Source organism: Perognathus longimembris, chromosome 15, assembly GCF_023159225.1.
Source record: "Perognathus longimembris pacificus isolate PPM17 chromosome 15, ASM2315922v1, whole genome shotgun sequence".
NCBI classification, from domain to species: Eukaryota; Metazoa; Chordata; class Mammalia; order Rodentia; family Heteromyidae; genus Perognathus; species Perognathus longimembris.
In genome coordinates this window covers 20,028,930-20,050,412 of record NC_063175.1, presented here as the reverse complement: position 1 = coordinate 20,050,412, position 21,483 = coordinate 20,028,930, and the positions used below count along the sequence as shown (strand labels likewise).

General features: G+C 45.7%; 1 protein-coding gene and 1 non-coding gene across 3 annotated transcripts in view; one reads left to right on the top strand and one right to left on the bottom strand.

Annotated features, from left to right (window-relative positions):
• Positions 1 to 4,588, bottom strand: part of Cables1 (Cdk5 and Abl enzyme substrate 1) — a 96,918-nt gene extending 92,330 nt beyond the window's left edge. The window contains exon 1 of one of the 2 annotated variants that reach the window (XM_048363600.1): positions 3,506 to 4,588. In XM_048363600.1, the coding sequence (XP_048219557.1) occupies positions 3,506 to 4,263 (758 nt within the window). In that variant the 5' untranslated portion in view covers positions 4,264 to 4,588. The remainder of the gene's footprint in view (positions 1 to 3,505) is intronic. The other variant, XM_048363599.1, reaches the window with a different exon arrangement.
• Positions 4,589 to 11,861: 7,273 nt separating this feature from the next.
• LOC125364334 lies at positions 11,862 to 11,965 on the top strand. Its single transcript, XR_007213490.1, has one exon. It is a non-coding gene; the product is annotated as a U6 spliceosomal RNA (small nuclear RNA).
• Positions 11,966 to 21,483: the final 9,518 nt, after the last annotated feature.

Sequence of the window (21,483 nt, the reverse complement as noted above, 5' to 3'; positions counted from 1 at the left end):
GACACCTCCACAAACACCAGGAGTGGGTGACGCCCCACTTACAAGGCTGGAAGGATCCCCTGGCCCACAGCTCTAGGAGCCCTGGATATAGCAACAGAACAGAGCCCCATAGTAACAGCATAGTTGGGGTTTCCAAAAAGGTCAAATGGGGGGGGGGGCGGAGAATGAGGGTGGTGATTTGATTAGGAAATAAAATGTAGAATCATCTCAATATAGCTGGCCTGGATCTTTAACACAGTCCGCAGCCCAAGAATTACCAGTGGTCTTACTATATGCAGGGCATGGTGATATGGTGCAAGGGCAGAGAGAAGGATGCCAGGCTTGGCTGTCAAAGACCTAGGTTCCTATCTTGATCCAACCTGGATCTATTATGTTTCTCAGTAGCTGAGCCAGTCTGAGGAAATAACTCAATTTCGCTGAGCCCAATGATCTCCTTGCCTGTGAGAGAACCCCACAGTGTGGCTGTGAAGGTCAAAGGTGACAGAAGCCAAGAATGAGCCCAGTATAGAGATGGAGTCACCGGGACTGGGGCTATGGCCTAGTGGTAGAGTGCTTGCCTAGCATGCAGGAAGCCCTGGGTTCAATTCCTCAGCACACATAAAACAGAAAAAGCCAGAAGTGGCACTGTGGCTCAAGAGGTAGAGTGCTAGCCTTGAGAAAAAAAAAAAAAAAGAAGCCAAGGACAGTGCTCAGGACCTGAGTCAGGACTGGCCACAAAAAAAAAAAAAAAAAAAAAGAAAAGAAAAAATTATGATAGAGATGGAGTCGCTGTAACATCCACGCTCGTCCATTCTATTTCAAAGACTTAAGTCCAAGCAAGTCATTGCAATTTTTCTGATACAAATTCAGATGAAAGTAACCAAAAAGAAATTCGGATTTTCACATATCCCTAACAGTGAAACACAAGAAATGTCAAATTCATTTTTTAAAAAAGTGGGGGAGGAGCAGCTTTTGATTCACTAAGGCAGCGCAGCGCTTCTGACCTGGTTCCAAGCATAGGAAACACTTGGGGATCTCAAAGCCAGATTTGGACTCAAGCCCGTGTCAGTGGGACCATTCCTAAGAGCTCCAGGGGAGGCCAAGGGTCCAGAACCCACAACTGGGAGCCAAGCAAAATTGTATGGAATTCCGTCAGCAGAAAAGGAGTCAAAGGATAGTCTAACTTGATTAACAAACCACATCCGGGTAGCATATCGGTGAATTAGCAGATAGAACCCTCTGGGCTTCCAAAAGGAAAGGAAGGGGAAGGAAAGCCAGGCGAGCCGGAGCCCCCAGCCAGTGTGCACTCTAACCTGCACTTGGGCTGGACAGGCGAACGTTCTCTTCAGGCATCACAAAGCAGCTCGTCTCACATAAAGGTCTAAATGCAACTGTGCTTTCTAGAAAGCAAGCGTCCTGGGGTACACAAGGTTGTCACTAGACCATGGCCAAGCTGGCCTTTATATCCCTCCCCCCTTACATAAAATTTGATGCTATTTCTGTTGACAGTTGTATATAAAAACAATGCCTATCAAGTTTCCTACTATGGACTACTCAAATAATAAAATAATCTAGATTAGTGGTGCATGCTTATATTTCCAACACTCAGGAGGGTGAGCAGGATGATGGAGAGTTCAAGGCCAGCCTGGGCTGCATAGCAAGACCCTATTTCAAAAACAAAAAGCCAGGTGCCAGTGACTCATGCCGGTAATCCTAGCTACTCAGGAGGCTGATATCTGAGAATTGCAGTTTGAAGCCAGTTGGGGCAGGAAAGGCCATGAGAATCTTATCTTCAATTAATCACCAAAAAATCTAGAAGTAGAGCTGTGGCTCAAATAGTAGAGCACTAGCCTTGAGCACAAAAGCTCATGGACAGAACCTAGGCCCTTAGTTCAAGCCCCACATTTGGCACAAAACAACCCACCAGAACAGTAAGATATTTATGATTGTTGTGTAAGAATATTAACTGAATAACTGCTAACTCAATGTGTCAGGCTACCAGAGATCAATAAAGCTTCCCAAAGATTCATAGTGCTAGGTAGGATGAAAGCCTGGTCAGGATGTTCTCTGACTACATCCACTACATGCCCTGAAATGAGTTTCCTGGAGAAAGACTGCAAGGTAATCTCATCTCCAGCCGCTGTCAGCACATGTGTCTTGCAGGTGACACAGGCCAGCCTTCCATACTAGCTTAGCAGGACTCTTAACGCTTATTAGATGCCTGTTGTGACCCTCTGACTCAGGCTCCAAGTCCACAGCCACTCCCTCAGAGTGTGATGTCAAGAGCTGCTCAGAAACTGTTGAGTGTGCACTCACTGATGGGAGGGGGAGATGCACGCTGTGACAAGATATGCCAGCTCGGGCTGTCACCTGTGCCCGGTGAGGCCAATGCACCCATGCAACCTCGAGGCTGCTTCCACTGACCCCAAACCCTTGCCCAGACACACTGGAAATGCAACACCTCACACCTGCTAGGAAGAATCAACATCTGGATGAGCCTGGCTTGTTCTCTCCCCCACCCCCTTTGGTTACGGGACAAAGTTCAGTTTTCTAGCAGGCCAACTTTTCACCTTCACAACAGCATTACTTATGGGAGGGAAGCTGGAACATGCAGCTTTTTTTCTGCCCATCTTGATGCCAGCAGAACTCTGGCCATGGGAGCATTCCTGACCAGTCCCCTAGGTTAACTGGCCCCAGGTAGTCAACGCTAATTCCACTGGAGGCCTTATTAACTAACTTGGGCAAACACTCCCCACCTGTCTGTCCCCCACCCTCCAGTCTGTCTCCTAATGATGTTGACAAACTCCAGCTATTTCCAGAAAGTCCAACGTTTCATGTTTGTACAGAATGCCAAATACCCACTGCCAACTGAAGCTAGCAAGTACAATAAGCTTTCAACTAACTCAAGCAAATTCCTCTTGGAATGGGAAAAAAAAATCCTCAGGCCCTATTTCCTCCCAGAACCCCACCCCCCACCCCAACTCCCTCAGGGCAGGGTTCAAGGGAACTCTGCACTTTCTTAGAAAAGGCCGTTTCCCTGGGCCTCAGGAACTTCTGCGAGGGGGTGCACGGGTGTCTGCCCCCGGCCTTGGCTCCTGCGCGCCGCCTAGCCGCGGGTCCCACCAGTACCAGGCGCCGCTCACTCCGCGAGGGGACCGCCCCCTCCCTCACCGGGGTCTGGACTCGGCAGCAGGAAGTTTGTGGGCTTCATGGTCGTGTGTTGGGCTGTTTGGGGGGAATGGGGGTGTGTGTGTGTGAGGTGTGTGTGTGTGTGTGTGTGTGTATTCCTGCAGCACTCCTCCTCGCCCAGCCGAGGCACACGCGTGGCTCTCCTGCTGTGCTCGTGCACCCAAGTGTCACCACACACTCCCCAGGGCGCTTCCTCTTTGGGTCTAGAATTCGAAAGGTGCGCCCGGGATCTAGCCGGACGCGGGAGGGCGGCCGCGGCCTGGGTGCTGCAACCCAGAGATTGCGGGGAGGCTGGAGCCACGCCGAGAGGGGCGCGCGTGGAGCCCGGGGCACTTACCGGGACCTCTGCAGTTGCTCGTAGGCGCTGGCGCTGCCGCCCTGTCCCGGCTGCTCCAGGGCGCAGTAGTTCTGGGAGGTCTGCCTGGAGAAGGCGATGGGCAGGATCCCCTGAGTGAACGAGTTGAGGCGACCTCGACTGCCGCCCCCACTCCCGGGGGTCCCGGAGCCCAGAAAGGCGGCTGCCGGCACCTGCGCGCCGAGAAACGCATCGTCCTCCTCCAAGTCCTCCTGCCCGGCTTCCCCGGGTCCGTCGGGCAGAAACAACTGCTCTCCCGCCACCCGGCCCGCACCTAGGGGGCTGACGAGTCCCCGAGTGGCCCCGGGGCCGGGCAGGGTGGCGTGGCTGCCGGGGAGCAAGGCTGGCGGGAGCGCGGGCTGCGGGAGGCAGGGGCCGGGCGTGGGGAACGCGCTGCAGCCGGCGGCCGGCAGGCTGAGCCGAGTCCTCGCGCCGTAGGCGCTGCCGGGGCCGGGCTTCGCCACGCCGCCCTCCTCGCCGCCGCCCCAGTCCCCGTCCTGCACCGGCGGCCGTCCGTCCAGCGAGATGTTGGTGAGGAAGGACAGGGCAGCCTGGCGGCGCCGCGGGTCCACACGCGGCTTCCGGGGGGGCTCGGGCGGCGGCTGGGCCGGCGTGGTGGCGGGCGCAGGCTGGGGCTGCGGCGGCGGCTGCACCCCGCTGGTGCCCGCGGCGTCGGTGCCGGGGCCGCCGCCGCCTCTGCTGCAAGCGGCCGTGCGGGCGGTGGCGGTGGCCGCCGCCATTGTGTCCGTCTGCGGCGTTCGTTCCCCGATGCCCGGAGAAGCGATCGGCGGCGGCGAGCGCGAGCCGCGGCGACCCGGGTTAGGCTGGGCGCGGGGCGCAGGCGGCGTGCACTGCGGCCCGGTCCCCCGGCGGGAGGGCCATGCTCGCCCCTCGGGGCTCGGGCTCGGGCGCGGGGCGCCGCGGAGCCCCCCACGCGCGCCGCTGGAGCTCGCTGGCTGCCCGCCTGCCGATCGCCGGGCGGTGCGGCCTCGGCGGCCCGGCCCGCGTGTCCGTATTTATAGGTGCGCGCGCCCCGCGCCCGCGCTCCGAAGCGCTCTTTGCAATAACACAGTATCACGTGTGGGGAGTGGAACCTGGGAGGAAAACAAAGCCGTGGGCGGAGGCGGGCGGCGGGAGGAAGACCAGGAGGAAGGGGAGCGGGGCGCGTGGCTGGGCGGGGACCGGCGGGCCAGCGCGGGGCGCCCCAGCGGCCGGGGCGGCGGGGGGAATCGGCGGCCCGCAGAGCGCGCGGCAGCCAGGTGCGGGCGGCGAGCACGTTCCCCAGGCGCGCTCCCCGAGCCGAGGGGCACCGCGTGGAGACGGGCACCAGGGCAGTTAGGGGTCCGCAGGACAGTTACTAGGAGCCACGCCGAGGTCAGGAGCTGGCCACACGGCTGCCTCGACAAATAGATCCGTACTCATAGTTGCAGGAGCAGGTCCACAGCCCATGGAAAGTGTCTTTAACCACTCAGTTCTGTGTCACACTCTTCACAGGCCAAGGTGCGGCGTGAACATCTCTGTGTGGCTGGACTGATTTATCACAGCCCCCATTCCCTTGTGATCTCAAGGCCAACCTAAAAATTACTTTGGCCCTGAAATATATTTTATTTTCTATGAAGACTGAAGTGGGACAAAATAGTCTTGGCACATTGTCTCCTTGGAAATGTTTGTGAATTGTCTCTTTTCCTCCTTTATGGACAGTTACTCTCTTGTGTATTTCATAAACAACCAATTGGCACCTACTATGCCTTCTAGAAAGATCAGTTTCTGCCTAAGGACTCATCTTTCATACCTAGTTTAGATTTTGGACACAGTCGCAGACACACACACCCCCCCTCAAGGGACCACTTGTGGGGGTGGGATGAGGGTGGATGGGGGATGTTCGCTTGGCCCACAGTGTATCAAAGCTGTACGGATTTCTCCAGGCAGTTTGGGTGACTTAACAAATTCTTCATGGAACAAGTGTCACACTGAATTAAGGTCTGTAACACCTAAGAATCCTTGCTACACTTCTCAGAGGGAGAAGCAATGTGTTTAAGATCAACGGATTAATTTAATTAAAGGTTTAAATTTAGCCCTGGAACTAATAGGTAACTCTACATTGAAATTCCACCTCATTTCAAGTTCAGGAAAGTAGATTAAGTAATGGAGAGCAGATACACTGTCGAAAGGAGTGCAGCCGACCCCGAATGGGAGATAGGAGGAGTTTCTGGTTGCACTTGCTCAAAACAAACAGATCAGGTGGCTTTTTACATGAACAATTGTTCATTTTTTTTTATTTTGTTCTAGTTTTAGGCCTTTTGAAAGAGTGGAGCTAGTATCTGTTAACTGTAAACTTAATAACTGCTAAGTCCCAAGTGTGGAAACCGATTCCTGGAAATTTCATCAGGATTTTAATTACTTGTAGACTACCTTGGAACTTTTAAATCATGTTATTACAATCGACTTAATTTACATGACCATTAATTAGCCTGGCTGGGCTGGCAGGCAGTGTTAACTGAAAAACTCCTATTCTGCCCCTGTTGTTTTTTTTGGTGTTTTTTTTTAAACAACTATATCGCTTAAAACGTGATCAATGTGAGGATAAGCAAAGAAGGGGGGAACACAACATTATCATTTCTTAAGCAACTGCCTTAATATTTTGATTTCTGCTTTGTGTATGTTTTTACACAAAAGTGAAACCTGTGATTTTGTCTGTTGTATTGTAATCTTTTCATTTGCAATGGTCTTGCATAGCATCACTTTAATGACTGCATAATGTTCAGCTGTGTGTGTATGTGTGTGTGCACATGCCTGTATGTGCACATGTGCCAATAGGGGCTTGACCCTCAAACCTATGCTTTTCCCCTCCAGTTGGTGCCCTACAATTGAACCATGCCTCCAGTTCTGGCTTTACTGGTTAATTGGAAATAAGAGAGTGTCATGGGTTTGGCTTCCCAAGATGTTTTCAAATGATTCAGATCTCAGCCTCTAGAGTAGCTAGGTATAGTATTCAATTTGATGGAGAGGCTAAGTTGTTAAACCTGTACATTTAATAGGTATGTTGTTTTCACTCTTTATGTTATAAAGAGAGTGGTGTTGATTTTTTTTCCAGCCTTGCTATTCTGCTCATCACATTTTTCACCCAATATTACAAGTTTTCTGTCAGCAGCAAATTATTTGACCATTTGACATAACTCTTTGCCTGCTTTAGGTGTCTACTATGAAAACTATTTTCAATTATTTACCAAGGTATCAAACCCAAATTAATGTCTATTTCACCTCCACGCTCCTGTGATCCCTTAATGGAGACCTGAGAGTTCATTTATTGTTCACCAACTGTGTACCCACCACAGAGTATTTCTCATCCTTAGGGTTATCCTACAATGATGGTAGGGAGGGCATTGTCCTTAATATTTTAAAGACATGTCTCAGACAAATGGAATAAAGTACCCCAGGCCATCAAGCTCCCAATGGCTGGGCCTGCCTGCCAAAGGCAGTGCCATGAATGTTTTTGCACCCTCTGCTGGTGAGGATGTTTCACAAAAGATTCAGTCTCCAGATTGCAGCCTGTTTATCCTTCAGTCAACTGCAATGGAAGCATTACAGGCTTTGGTAAGAAGATCTGGATTTCAAGAGCAAGTCACATTTTAATCTCTTCCAGCCCATTTTCTTTGTGGGGGCACTATGAGGTACAAATGAGCCTACACAGGGAATGTGGTTAAAAACCTTAAAATACTTCCCAATATTCAGTTATTATTTATGCCATCTTAATCCTAATATCTGTAGACCATGGATTCCTCCACATTAACTTGTTTTTCAGCTACCAACTGTTTTATTGAGCGACTTTATGTATGTAATACCATCTTGGAACAACAGGAGGAAAGTATGGCCTGTGCCATAATTACAATGAGCAGAAAACAAACTCACGATATTGAAACTGAAGTTCAAAGCCAACTCCAATTAAGGGTCAAGTAAGCAAAGTGTTATCAGGGTATGAAAAAGGTTTTCATTTGAGGTGAGGCCTGTAGGAGCAAGGTTTAGGCAGAAGCTAGGATTTGAGCTGACCTAGAGTTGAAGGAAGAATGTTTAGAGAAGAGGTAGCTGCCATCGTTTTGATCTTAAACATCCTACAAGGGCCTGGGTGCTAAAGCATGGTCCTCAGGAAGGCACTGTTGTGGAAGCTGGGAGAAATTTAGGAGATGGACCTAGTGGGGAAAAGTTAGGCCCTTGAGGGCATCCCCTTTGAAGGAGATTGTAGAACCCTGGTTCCTTTCTCTTTGCAGTTTCCCAAACAGGAGGTGAGTGGTTTTGCTCAACTTCATGCTTCTACCATAATGTACTTGCCTTGTTACAGGCCCAGAAGCAATCAGGCCAATGGGTAATAGAAACCTCCAAAATGGAACCAAAACAACCCTTTTCTCTTTATAGGGTTTATCAGCTAAGGTATCAGCTATTGTGACAGGAAGCTGAATGGAAAAACATGATGTGTTTGAATTGCTTGTCCATTTCAGGTATAGAGGATAGAACTTGAAATGTCTTTTTTGGTCTGCTATGTGAACGTACCCCTACCTTCATTTTCAGATTGTTTCCATCAAGTTCCCACTCTGATACTTACTTTCCGTGAATGAGACTCATGTTCTGTTTAAACTGGCATGCACAGTACTAGGAGTCAATAAAAAGGACACTACTAGAGTGACCAGCCCTTAAATAATCATTAAAGGTTTAATTAAATAATAATTTGTGAGACTCTTATCTCTAATTAACTACCCCCAAACCCAGAAGTGGAGATATGGTAGAGCACCAGTCTTGAGTGAAAAAGCTAAGGGACAGTGCCCAGGCCCTGAGTTCAAGTCTCAGGACCAGCACCAAAAAAATTAAAACGAGTTTAGAGTTGGTAGTGCATACCAATCATAGCAGGAGTTTTCTGATATCATAGAAATAAGGCTTTACACTCAGACAAACCCTATGTCCTGGTGCCAGTTTAGGCCCTTACCAGCATGTGAAGGTCTTAGAATGTCTCCTGTTTGGGCAGATTATAAGCTCTGTGTCTTGGTGCTTTCTTCTGTAAATGTAGGTTTGACAGTAGTTTACATTGCAGAGTTGTGAGGCCTGCTGATGATATAAATTATGTAACCAGCAGCCGAGAGCCTGGCATTCACGGAGTAGCTATTATTAGAAAAGTACAAAATATAGAAGGTGCATATAAGAAAGGCCAGGATGTTTTTGTAGATTTCACTAGTTTTGCTAGGCAGCCAAAACCTCTAGCTGTCAGCTCCAGTTCAGATCAGATTATGTCATTGTGTGTTCCATCAAAGTGTGGGCTACTGCCCACTGCCAGGACATTCTGAGGAGTAGATCTAAAACACAGCATGGTTCCTGGAGAACCCAGTGGAAGTTAGAGACTCCATGACTAGAAGCAAGGATTGTTGAAAAGGGTTCTCTAAAGGCCCAACTCTTCTAGTAGTCAGCCTTCTCCATGGGGACTTGCAATTGCTTTTTGTAGACTTGGGTAAATGGAGAAGGGAAGGGAGAATAGGAGAGGGGATCTTTGTTTTTCCCCTTTACTGTTGGCATAAGCACCCAGAACTCCCCAGGATTTCTGGTATGATATACATTTAAATAATACTTGATTAGAAGTCCAGGGATATGTGATGAGAAACTCACGGAGTAATGTACAGCCCAATAAAATAACTTAGAGAATCTGACTTACTTGAGCTCCTCATCCTTATATCTCCTAAATGCCAATCTTGGGCCAGTTTCTAGGCCAAGGGCTTTGAATACTCAGGAGAATAAGATGTGGTCCCATCCTGGAGTCATCAAGCTAATAGTAAATAAAGTCATACTAACATTTGCACATTTAATCAATTAAGTATTAAAAAGAAAAGCACCTGATTCAACGAGCCCCCAGAATTCCTCCTAGAGTAGAAGCTCTTCTTCATTCCACTGTCTAGGATACCTTCAGTGGTGTCCCTTCTGCTTCCAGCCGTAGTTTTGTCCTCTTCCTGCCTGAGAACCTGCCCTCCCCTCAATGATTGGCACAGTAACACAGTCCAACTACAGGCTCTGACAGAACTACTTTTGTCTTTGGATTGCTGACACTACATGAAGGAAAGAGGAAGGAGTGTTTGTTTCTATAGCTCTACTGCCAAGGGCAATGTAAAACCTTCAGGCTTTTATTATTGGTTTGAGGAGCTGAAAAAAAAATAAACAGCCCCATAAACCTGTGTGATTGATTAGTCTGGGGCAATATCTTGGGCCATGAAAGGATTCTGGTACTCCTCTGTCTGGGGAGAAGCGCCTGTCTTTCAGGAAATACTGTTTCCACAGTTTGTTAGAGGAAATCTCCCAAGATAATAGTACAGATGCATTTAGATTTCAGTTTCCCTTGGATTCATCAAGATTCTCCCTTGGATGCAGCTCCGCCAGCTGTGGAGAAGGCAGAGCAGGACACAGAAGATCACCAAGTGATCTTTAGAAAGTCCTATGTAGCATGAGGGTGCCAACCTGGGTTTTCAGATTCTACTTGTCACTAACTCTGAAACATCTGCATCTCCAAGCTGCAGCACATCTCCCCTTCCTTGTGTGCTTGTGCAGATTAGAAGAATAGAGAAGCATGCTTCCAAGTAATGAGCAGTAGATGTCTGGTCCTATGGTCCATGCAGGAAAAAGTCAGTTTTCTCTACCCATACCGAACACTTTTAACAGCAAATACATGGGGGTATTTTTATCTACTAATCAATTCTCCAACTCTGGATACCAGTGGGGTGTCCTAAGTTCAACACAGTTTTATCTTGACACTATCTACCTGAAAGGGCTCATCTCTACAAGACTGTCCCCACGTCCCTTCAGGTTCCCATTGTAAGCAGTGGGACCCAGGTTACTCACACTTTTGTCTTTTGGCTACCAATCAGGGTCAACAAGCTTCTTGTCAGGCTCAGTAATTTGTATGCTGCATCACAGAACTCAAAGAAACACTTATGTTTACTTGTTTATGAAAAAGGATCTGTTACTTATAGAATTATAAGCACATTCTAGCTACCACAAATGAGGGAAACCATGCAACCTATGTTTCTTTGGGTGTGGCTTACTTTGCTTAATATAATTTTTTCCAAGTCTTTCCATTTCCTTACAAATGGTATAGTATTCTTTCTGATGACTGAGTAGAATTCCACTCTGTATATATACTACACTTTGTTGATCCAGTCATCTTTTGAGGGGCATCTGGGCTGATTCCATATCTTGGCTATGGTAAACAATTCTGCAATGAATATGGTTGTGCTGGTAGCTTTAGTGTGGCATTCTTTGTGTTCTATTGTTTAAATGCCCAGGAGTGGAATTGCTGGATCATAGGGTGGCTCTATGTTTAGTTTTTTGAGGAACCTCCATACTGCTTTCCAGAGTAGTTGAACAGTGTAATAGAATTCCCTTTTGGTTATATTCATGCCAATATTTGTTTTTGTTAGTTTTCTTGATATTGGCCATTCTAACTGAGGTGAGGTAGAATCTCAGTGTTGTTTTGTTTGCATTTTCTTTATGGCCAGAGTGGTATTCACTGAAGTGTGTAAGAGACTCTATGGATATCACAAATGGTATTATTCTTTAAAACATTAAAACAAAAAAAAACCCAACTAAGTCAAAGCCCAACCAAGTAAGTGCCAGGAAATCAGTACTTGAAAGTGTGGCCTAAGGGAGAGGAATAGAAGGATGAAGTGGGAAACGAGGGAGAATATAGGCAAGAATTCATTGTATATGCCACAGAATTGGCATGGATGGGCTGAGTCAAAGGGGGTTGAAAAATTTGAAGTGATGATGTAGAGCAAGATGCATTGTGCACATAAACTGCATTGTTAAAAAACAAAAAAAGTCACTATATTACCTAAAACTAAGATAAGTAAGGGAGGGGATGGGTTGGGAGTTGGGATGAGAATATTGAAAGGGCTGACAGTGATCAAGATGTCCTTTATTTATAAACTGCCTTGGTGAATAGCAACTCCTTTGTACAACTACATAAGATAATAGAAATATGGTTTTTTTTTAATAAAAGGATCTGTTAAAGGGTTCAGATGAGCAGCCAGGGAAGGAGGAAGATTAAATAAGATCTTAAAGGGTCACAAGGAGCTCTGTCCTTGTGGAGTTGGGAGGTATTCACCAATTTGGACACTCCCCACTCTGTCTCTTGGGAACTTTTATGGAAGCTATACTACACAGGAAAGACTGACTAGCACAATCTCTGGCACTGCCTCAGAGGATAGGGTTGGGGGCCAAAAGCTCCAAGCTTCGAATTATGGGTTGGTCTTCCTTATGCCTGGCTCCTCTCCTGAAGCTGTCTAGGTTCTGTCAAGATTTGCCTCACTGGGAACTCACTTTGCCAGCCCATGTACTACAATTGGAATGATCCAGAGATTAGCATGGCCCCTGGGTGAAAATGACATCCTACACATTTAAAAAATACATTTTTAATAATTTACTGTGTTGAAACAAAAGATGCTCTTAGCACCCAGGAAGTTACAAGGAATGTAGGAGCTATCAGAAGTTAAAGACCAGACATAAAAGACTAAGACAGGGGCTGGGAATATGGCCTAGTGGCAAGAGCGCTTGCCTTGTATACATGAAGCCCTGGGTTCTATTCCCCAGCACCACATATATAGAAAATGGCCAGAAGTGGTGCTGTGGCTCAAATGGCAGAGCACTAACCTTGAGCAAAAAGAAGCCAGGGACAGTGCTCAGGCCCTGAGTCCAAGCCCCAAGACTGGCAAAAAAAAAAAAAAAAAAAAAAAAAGACTAAGACATATTTCTTAGCATCATATCAGCCTGAAAATTGTGAGGCTTTGAGGAACTCTGTGCCAGGAACTAGAGGTAGACACACACACACACACACACACACACATACACACACTTAAAAAAATATATCACACTGCCTATGACATTAACTCCCGTGGAGAAACCTAGCAGTAACACTATTAGGAGCAAGACATGGTGGTACACACCTGTGATCCCAGCCTTCTGGAGGTAGAGGCAGGAGGATTCTGTCAAGTGCAGTCTAGACTGCACAGCAAATTCCAGGACAGCCTGGACTACTTTAGAGATAACAATAACAATAAATAATAACAATAACAAAAAATAAAATAAAAATTAAGCAAATAAGGAAAATACAATTCAGATGTTTCCATGAAATAGCATCAGTCTTCTAGAAAGTGATTATCCATCTCAGAAGTCTGCACCTAATCCAACTGCAGGATCTGAATGATTTTGGCAGAAGAAAATCAATGAATTTTCTTTCTTGTGTTACCTTTAGTACTGAAATTACAGCCAATTCCTGGGATGCACAAATAACCAGCTTACGGACCATAAAGAAAATGCTTCTCTTGTAATTACAGCTCACGAGCATGCACACAGAAGGCCTGTGTGCACAGGCAAGCCCCTGGAGATGGCTCAGGCTGGGCAGGAGGTGGGACTGACTCCGGGGCTCTGTGTCCTGCAGGAACAACAGCTTCATTGTACAGTGTCTACATCTCCTCAGCTCATGCTCACTTTGGAGTGGGATGGATGTGGTCAAATTCTGGGGAAAATGGGACCGCTTTGCTGCTAGGCTGCCTAGCCAGTCTAACTGGAGGTCCGTGGTGGCCATTGCTGTTGAGTAGGCAATATGCATGGAGTGACAGCAACCAAAAGGTGAGATGCAAATGGCAATCGATTAAAGGAAGAAATGAGTGTGGTGGACCCTATTTTACTGTTGGTGGAGGGTAAATTAGAACAATCTCTCTAGGGAGCATGAGGGATGGAATAAGTAAACCAGGTTTTATTTGTCCCCTGCTATACATTTTTGTTGTTTTTGTGGGTTTTTCTTTCTATGCTGTTCCTGAACTCAAGTCCTTGCACTCTCACTTGGCTTTTTCACTCAAGGCTCTACAACTTGAACCACAGCTCCACTTCCAGCTTTATTTTTAACAGAGCAACTTTATTTAAAACTGAAAGGAAAGAAAGATGAGTTAGAAGAAGCAGACTCTAAGAGTAGAGAAGGGAATTTCCAGTCAGGGACAAATCCCCATTTCCATTTTTTTGCTAATTAATTGGGAATAAGAGTCTCAGAGCCGGGCACTGGTGGCTCATGCCTGTAATCCTAGCTACTCAGGAAGCTGAGATCTGAGGATTGCAGATCAAAGCCAGCCCAAGCAGGAAAGTCCATAAGACTCTTTTTTTTTTTTTTTTTTTGGCCAGTCCTGGGCCTTGGACTCAGGGCCTGAGCACTGTCCCTGGCTTCTTTTTGCTCAAGGCTAGCACTCTGCCACTTGAGCCACAGCGCCGCTTCTGGCCGTTTTCTGTATATGTGGTGCTGGGGAATCGAACCTAGGGCCTCATGTATCCGAGGCAGGCACTCTTGCCACTAGGCTATATCCCCAGCCCCCATAAGACTCTTATCTCCAGTTAAACACCAGAAAACCGGAAGTGGCGCTGTCGCTCAAAGTTATAGAGCACTAACCTTGAGCTGAAGAGCTCAGGGACAGTGCCCAGGCCCAGAGTTCAAGCCCCACAACCGACCAAAAACAAACAAAAAGATTCTCAGACTTTCTGCGAAGCCTGGCTTTGAACCACAATCCTCAGACCTCAGCCTTCTGAATAGCTATGATTACAGGCATAGCCACCAGCACCTGGCTCTGGATATGGTTTAAAGATGTTTTGTCTTCTCCACAACTCATGTGGGAGTTTAATTCCTACTGTAAGGTATTAAGAGAGTGGAAACTTAATCTAACTATAGTTTAGAAAGTGGGCCTTCGGAGGTGATTAGGATCAAAGCCATCAGGTTGGGGCACCTGTGATTGAAATCTGGTAGCTTTATACAAAGAGAAAGGTGAGGACACACACTCTCCTACTCTTTGTCTCTTACCATGTGATGCCCCATGTGGCCTAGAGATTGCCAGCAGGAAGGCCATCCCCAGAGCCAGCCCTTGACCTTGAAACAGAACCATGAGCCAAAATAAACTTATTTATGACTTGCCTAGCCTGGTATTATGCCATTAACAACATGCAATAACAACAACAACAAAAATACGGACTAAGAGCTAACTCCATGATTATAGGTTGGGGGTTTCCACACATATCCCTGTCCCCATTTGCCTTTCAGTTTGTCATCTGTGAAATGGGAATGACATTTCCTCCATGGTGCTGTATGAGTGTGTGATATTTAGTGCAGGGGCATGAAAGATGTCTGTAAGGGGGAACAGGTGAGCACTGGAGGAATGTGGCTACTGGATGTAACTGGGACAAAGACTGATGCTTGGATACTTGCAAAACTGTTTGGTGTAAGTGAACTGAACACCTCATGGGGAAAAGGGAAAGGGGGAGGAGAGAGGGGGAGTATGGGGACAAGGTAACAAACAGTACAAGAAATGTATCCAATGCCTAACGTATGAAACTGTAACCTCTCTGTAAATCAGTTTGATAATAAAAATTTGAAAAAAAAAAGACTGATGCTTGGAAATCTTCAGGTTAATTCTATTTAAAATAAAGAAAATTTGAACAAACAGTACAAGTAATGTATCCAATGCCTAATGTATGAAACTGTAACCTCTCTGTACATCAGTTTGATAATAAAAATTTGAAGAAAAAAAAAAGAAAATTTGAGAAGCCTCTAAATGGGGAACAATAGAAGGTAGTCAATAAAATTATTTAATCCAGCAGTAGACATTGTGCTTCGATTTTTTAAATAACAATCTTTACCAAGCTTTCTTAGTTGATGTGAAAAACATTTTTTGTAATATCACTAATCAACCAGGTGCCGGTGGCTCACATCTGAAATTCTAGCTATTCGGGAGACTGAGATCTAAGGATCAAGGTTTGAAGCCAGCTAAGATAGGAAAGCAAATCCACAAGACCCTTATTTCAAATTAACCACCAAAAAAAAATCCAGAAATGGAGCTGTGGTTCAAGTGTTATAATGCCAATCTTGAGCAAAACTAAGGAACAATGCCCAGACCCTGAGTTCAAGCTCCAACACTGACACAAGAGAAAGAAAGAGAGCAAGAAAGAGAAAGGGGGGGAGAGAGAGGTAAGGAATGAAGGAGGGAAGGAGAAAGTGAGGGAGGGAGAGGGGAGGGAGGGAGGAAAAATTACCAGACAAAACAGGTTAGAAACTAGATTGGTAATAAATCTCAACTCTGTAAAAATAAAACCTGAATGTTACTGTCTTAAATAATAATGTCTGTCTGTACATTTATCTACCTATCTAATCTATCTACATATCATCCATCATCTATCTAGAAGGCCAAATGACTGGTTAGTAAAAAAAAATGGTGATTTTTGCTTGCTTAGTTTTGTTTATTTACACAGAAATAGTGTTTGGTCTTATGATATTTTGAACAAGTGACATACTCTGGAAAGTTTGCAGGAGTATTAATTTGGTCACATGCAGAAGCAAGTGAAGGGCAAGTCTGAAGGAGTGAAGAAGCTTTTTGTGCATTCCTCCCTTTATGTCACTTATCTACCAAAAGCCTATCAAATGCCAGATTTTGTGTTAGTCACCAAGGGGCCAAGGCCTAAGCACTGGAGAGTCAAACCCCTTAAGGAAACTAGGCACAGGAGCAAAGGGAACCCGCAGGCTCCCTTTGACATGTTGAGTTGTGAAATAATAATTTCTGTGCATTTTTTTGGTTTCTCTTCATTCTGACTTCAGACCCACTGTTTACCTTGTGTCCAAGGAAAAAGGCATCACAAAGCTAAGCATGGTGAGAAACGCAGGTCACACAGCCGATCCCTGAATTCAGGAAGTGGGGGTTACCATCTGTAGTGTCAGGGTGGAAGTTTATGTAAGAGACTATGAGCAGTGACTCCTAGAGGCCAGAGAGGCCCCACAGGGAGAACCACACTTGAACTTAAGACTTGAGTGTTCACGTGAGACAGGGCATGTAAGGCCATGCAAAGGCACAGGGGCATTAACGTTATGACCTTTACAACAATTCAGGCCCAAGGCACTAAAATTTGAATTTGGCAGTGAGGATGGAAAAGTAGGGTCAGGGGCCAGAGATATTATGAGGAAACACTTTCTTCTAGAACTGCAACCTGGGGAGCAGCTGTAATTTCTGATAAATACCCACAAGTACCCTGGGAAGACGAGCTCTGATTTGAGGGTGAAAACAAAGGCTCAATCTAGATGAGTTCTCTTCCATTCTGTCACCCAGTGCCTCAGTTTTACCCTTTTCTGTCCACCTAAAAAAGAAGCCATCTTTGAGTTTATACTGGCATTTCTTCCAGTGTCTGCAAGCCATAGGCAGTCAAGGTCACCAGACCTCTAGGGACTTCTGTACTAGCCAAAACCATTCACAGCAACCCTCCTCTGAGGCATGGCTTTCTCTTGCCATTACCTGTGATCTACTGCAGTCTCAAAATATTAACATTTGTTTTTGTTCAAGATCATACTCACACTCACATAACTTTTATTACAGTAGATTGAATGCTGAAGGGTGCTCCTTTGCTCATCTGACTTAGCCTGTTTTGGCCTCCATCATCCCTCTGTAGAGTAGCTCTTCTGCTTTGCTAGTCTGTGAGCCACAAAGTGGGGTCCCCACAGCTCTCCAGCCTTTATCATTCCCAGAGACTGGCCTCGTTAGGTTTCCACTTCAAATGTATAGAGGCTGGGATTGGCATAGCTTCTCTGAGAAGGCCCTGGACCAGGCAGTTTGGATGGGTGTCAGGCCATAGGAACAATAATAGATGGTAGGAGAAGGGCAGTTTCTAGAAAAAAGAAGTGCAGGGCAGATATATCAGTAGGGATCTACCCTTCCCCCAAGACTACAGGACATTCTCTTGACTTCTCTAGCCCTTATTTCCTCAGTTGCAAAATAGAGAAATGTCGCATGTGATTATTATATTAACTAGGGAGAGAAATCATAATGCTTCAACTTCCTACTAAGTTCCCTAAGGAGAGAGCAGAATACATTGATGATCCATGAAGTTTGAACCAGGACATTTCTTTCATGTCTTTCCTTTAGCTTAAAAATGAATGAACATATGATAGAACTGATATCTCCAATCAATAATGAAAAGATATTCTTCAGTCACAGTGTTGGGACAACTGGATTACTACCTGGGAGACAGGTGAGATGTCCCTTACAGTTAGTTGACTCAAAGGTATATTCCCAATGGAATGGCACAGAGTTGGAGCCTAGTAAACTTCAGATGAGAGAACTTGATTTAATCACCTGAAATCGGGAAGCAGCCTTTCTAAATGTGGTGTCAAAACAATAGGCTATAGAAGCAAAAGTAAATTCAGCTACAAAAACAAATATTACAAATGACTATATGGCTAGAGAGAAATATTTGCAATTTGTATCCCCCAAAGTACTTGCTTTTTCTTTTCCTTCCTTCCTTCTTTCCTTCTTTCCTTCTTTCTTTCTTTCCTTCCTTCCTTCCTTCCTTCCTTCCTTCCTTCCTTCCTTCCTTCCTTCCTTCCTTCCTTCTTTCCTTCCTTCCTATCTTCCTTCCTTTCTTTTCTTTTCTCTTCTTTTCTTTTTTCATGCTATTCTTGAGGCTTCAACTCAGAGCCTGGGCAGGGCACTGTCTCTGTGTTTTTGCTCAAGACAAGTGCTCTACCACTTGAGCCATAGCATCACTTACAGCCTTTTCTGCATAGTTTATTGGAGATAAGAGTCTCACTACTTTTCTGCCTGGGATGGCTTCGAACCACAATTGTTAGAGCTCAGCCTTCTCAGTAGCTAGGATTACAGGCATGAACCACCAGTTCCTGGTTCCTGCTCCTGATGGTTTTTGTATCAGAGCTGAGGATTAAATCAGGGCCTCATGCATTCTAGGTAAGTACAGAGCCACTGAGCCTACCCCAACTACTTTTCCTTAATACTTAATGATGTGCTTGTATTGATTTTTAAAAAACAACCAAGATGAAGAAATGATTCTTAAACAATACAAAGTGTTCTTTCACATTAAAAGAGATACCCAATCTCTTTCACACAATTTCTTTTATAATACAAGGCAAGCAAAAAAAAAAAGCTCTTATGATAAATAACTTTTCATGTGTTAGATGGGCAAAGCTCAAAAAGATTGAGAACAGGGGCTGAGGATGTAACGGAGTGGTAGAGAGTTGTCCAGCATGTTCAAGGTCTTGGGTTTGATCCCCAGCAACACACACACACACACACACACACACACACACACACACACACACACTTAGGTATACTGTGGACAGTCCATTGAAGAATTTTTAAGAAAGTGGAAATGTGGTTGTTTCCTCAGAGTGAAGCCTGTTGAGGAGCAGAGGTACAAATATCCATTCTAAATAAACTCTTTTATACCTTCCAAATTTTGTATCATGAACCTGCATTACATATTCAAATAAAAAATTGAGAAAAATGTGTGTTCACTTAGTGTTCTACTCAGTATTATGCTGTAATTGATTTGCTGTAAGAATAATGTTTTAAATTATATCCCATTAACACTAACTTTCCCCTCATAATCTTTGACACGAGCATTCTAAGAAATGTTCCACACCTGCCCTGGGACTTTCTCTCCTAGCTTCCTAGCAAGAGTCCTTTTTCTGAGAACAGAACTTCACAAAATGGCACATAAAGTAGCTGTTCTACCAAGGTGATTTCCTGTCTTGAGCTTGATGGGACTGGTTCCTGGGGAGGAATGAAGTGAATCCACTCCCTTGGCAGGAGCTAGTGGCTAAGGCCTGTTTTATGCCCAAGCAGGACCTTGGGTGGCACCACCCGATAAATCCCAAGGTTATGAAGGATGCAATTTGTTCATCGTGAAGCAATGGCTGCTTGGGATCTGGACCTGCCTCTCCCCCCACCTCCATTTTCCTTCCCAGGCAGCGTGTAGAATCATCTCTAGCTCTGTCTGCTCACATGTCTTTACCTGATTCTCCTTCTTGGTCTCCTAAACGTCCAATGAAATTCTGTCCGCCAGTGATATCTCTTGAGTCCCAGGGCAGTCACAGATGTTCCTCCTGAGTCCACAGTCTCGTGGGCATGATCCCACCTGGGCATGGAATACCCTTTTCTCCAATAAACTGGAAAACACTGCAGACCAGGGTGGGCTGTGGTCCAAGGTGAAACCTCTAAATCAAGTCCAGATTAAGCATTTTTGTGTGGTGCTGGAGACGAAGCCCTGAATGCTAAGCAGGTACTTTACCAGACTTCGACCAAGCAAGTTAGGTCTGAGGGACTTCATTTTTCTGTAGAACCTAAGACTCAGAAAAACAGCCTGGAATTGAACACTTAAGTTCGGAGCCCCATAGTGCCCCCACTTGCATGAGATCTGTGGCCTTAGGCATTGCTCTCCAGGCCAGTGAGGTGGTACCTAGTGAGATGGACTGACTGCCAGGGGGTGTTCTGTGCATCCACAGAGGTGGAGGTGACAGGTAGCTGGGGCTGTATGCTCTCCTTTTTGTGCATTTTCCCCAAGACTTAGAGCATCTTAGGGGTTAAAAGTTAAACACAGATCATTATCAACAATAGAAAGCATGGAAGCAACACGGCGTCCATCCGTGAATCAATGAATGAACAGAATGTGGTATGTATATACAATGGAGTATAACTCAGCCTTCAAAAAGAAAAAGAAATAGGAAATTCTGGTGCTGCTACAACTTGAACAAACCACTATTGTAAGTGGAATAAGCCAGTTCAAAAGGAGACACTGTGGGCTGGGGATATAGCCTAGTGGCAAGAGTGCCTGCCTCGGATACACGAGGCCCTAGGTTCGATTCCCCAGCACCACATATACAGAAAACGGCCAGAAGCGGCGCTGTGGCTCAAGTGGCGGAGTGCTAGCCTTGAGCGGGAAGAAGCCAGGGACAGTGCTCAGGCCCGGAGTCCAAGGCCCAGGACTGGCCAAAAAAAAAAAAAGGAGACACTGTGAGATTCTACCTATATGATGAATCTAGAGCTGTCACATTCATAGTGACAGAAAGGAGAAGAGTGGTTGCCAGGGGATGCCACAAGATGTGGATTTGGTAATAATTGCACAAGTATGATAAGACTTAATGTCCTGATCCTTACCCTAGGAAATCATACATTGTATGCTTTGCTGATTTTACAGTTATTTTTTTAACATGAATGTAGAATTACAGATTTTTCCTACATGAAGTACTGAATATAGGAATGCTGAAATGGTTTGTCTCTGAGTGAGCCACATATATGATAGCGCTGATTTTTATAACATTTCAGTGACTGGAGACAGAATAAATAATAATAATTGGGAAAGTGAACTGACTTCTCCCAGTGTCAGAGTTTTCATCTGCTTGAAATAAATAAAAGCAGGTGGGAGTTAGATTCATTGATTTTACAGTTATTTTAAAGAGAGAGCCAAGGCCTTGATAGAAAGATCCTGAATGGGGTTCTGGCTCTGCTGATTCCCAGCAGCCCCTGCTTGGCACGTTCTCAATGCTCAGCAAGCTGGACTATCGTACTTAGAGGTTTTACACACTCACCACTCAGGGAAGCTCTCACCTCTCTCCCCCCGTGGCTCTATAGAAGCATTTGGGGCATTGGTTTCATGGCAAGGTTACACCAACCAAGAAGGCTGTCTGAAGAGGCTGGATGCAGTGGCAGCCCTCTTGCATCTTCCCACTTGGGGGTCAGCATCGCTCCCTCACCAAGGTGGGCCAGTCCTTCAAGGAGCTCCCTGCAGCTTCACTTTGCCCTGATCGCTTGAAGCCCCCCCACCCCCAGAAACCACTTCTCCCTCAACTTAAAACCTCCACCACTACCAGACTCCCCAGGAGAGTTGCTCATTACTTGTTGACAGCAATGATAGTTCATTTTCTTTTGTTTGGATTAAACAATAATTTGATTGGAAAGTGTTTCCTGGTGTAGCAATTAAGGACTGGCTGGCGGTAAAGCCAAGGGCATTCAACCCAGCTAGTCATTAATTCCCACAGGGTGTTCACAGTTAGTATAAACTCTGAAATTGGTGGGAAGAAAAAGAGGGGGGGTGGGAAAGGGAAAAAAAAACTCAAGCAATTT